This window comes from Penaeus monodon, chromosome 33 (assembly GCF_015228065.2).
Source record: "Penaeus monodon isolate SGIC_2016 chromosome 33, NSTDA_Pmon_1, whole genome shotgun sequence".
Taxonomy (NCBI): Eukaryota; Metazoa; Arthropoda; class Malacostraca; order Decapoda; family Penaeidae; genus Penaeus; species Penaeus monodon.
Window position 1 is genome coordinate 33,335,347 of NC_051418.1, and position 774 is coordinate 33,336,120.

A 774-nucleotide genomic window follows, 5' to 3' on the forward strand; every position below is an offset into this window, starting at 1 on the left:
CACCCGACCCACCTGGTGGCCGAACTGGTTGCAGGGGAAGGCGAGGACCTCCAGCTTGTCGCCAAACTCCTCCTTGAGTTGGTTCATCTGGTGGAAGTCCCTGGTGGTCGTCCCTCAGAGCGACGCCGTGTTCTGCACCAGCACCACCTTCCCCTGGTACTTCCTGAACGACACCACCTCTCCTGGGGGCATTCACTCACATAAGTACAAATAAACATGAATACGTGAGCTCGCAATCCATATAAAAACACACACACACGCCTACAAGAAAAGAAAAAAAATCATGTATCATTTTCTCATGACGTTTATGTATCCAGACTGCGGTCGTCGTTTTGGTGGCTGTATCCATGGCTGACGGTTCGGGCTGTAACACTTCTTTGCATCATAGAATACGTCATGAAAAATGATTCCAACCTTTCTGATTACCATATCACTTATTGCGTATGTGGTAAATAGGTGTACAAGATAATACACACAGAAAAGTACTAAAAACATGATTGTTTCATATTTATCACGCAGTTTATTTGGGCAAAATAGACACACATACACTCTATACCATTTCATTTCATGCGTTTATATGGCAATATTGTGTGTACGTGATTGCATTTCTGAAAACATAATCAAGAAATCCGGAATGGACAAAAACAATTCCCAGGATCCTAGAACTCAGATACAATGACATATCCTAGGTTTTACAGTCACTTTCACCCGACACATCAATAAAATGTTATTTCCTTTTCAAATGTTCTGTTAATCATAGTTGTATATGTCAAT

The 774-nt window shown here is 41.7% G+C and overlaps 1 protein-coding gene across 1 annotated transcript in view; it reads right to left on the reverse strand.

Moving 5' to 3' along the window:
* LOC119593929 (glutathione peroxidase 2-like) overlaps positions 1-774 on the reverse strand; it is a gene marked incomplete in the record, with an annotated part of 14,571 nt that overhangs the window by 4,126 nt on the left and 9,671 nt on the right. Inside the window, 1 exon segment of the mRNA XM_037942947.1 lies at positions 13-182. Within this exon segment, the coding sequence (XP_037798875.1) occupies positions 13-182 (170 nt within the window).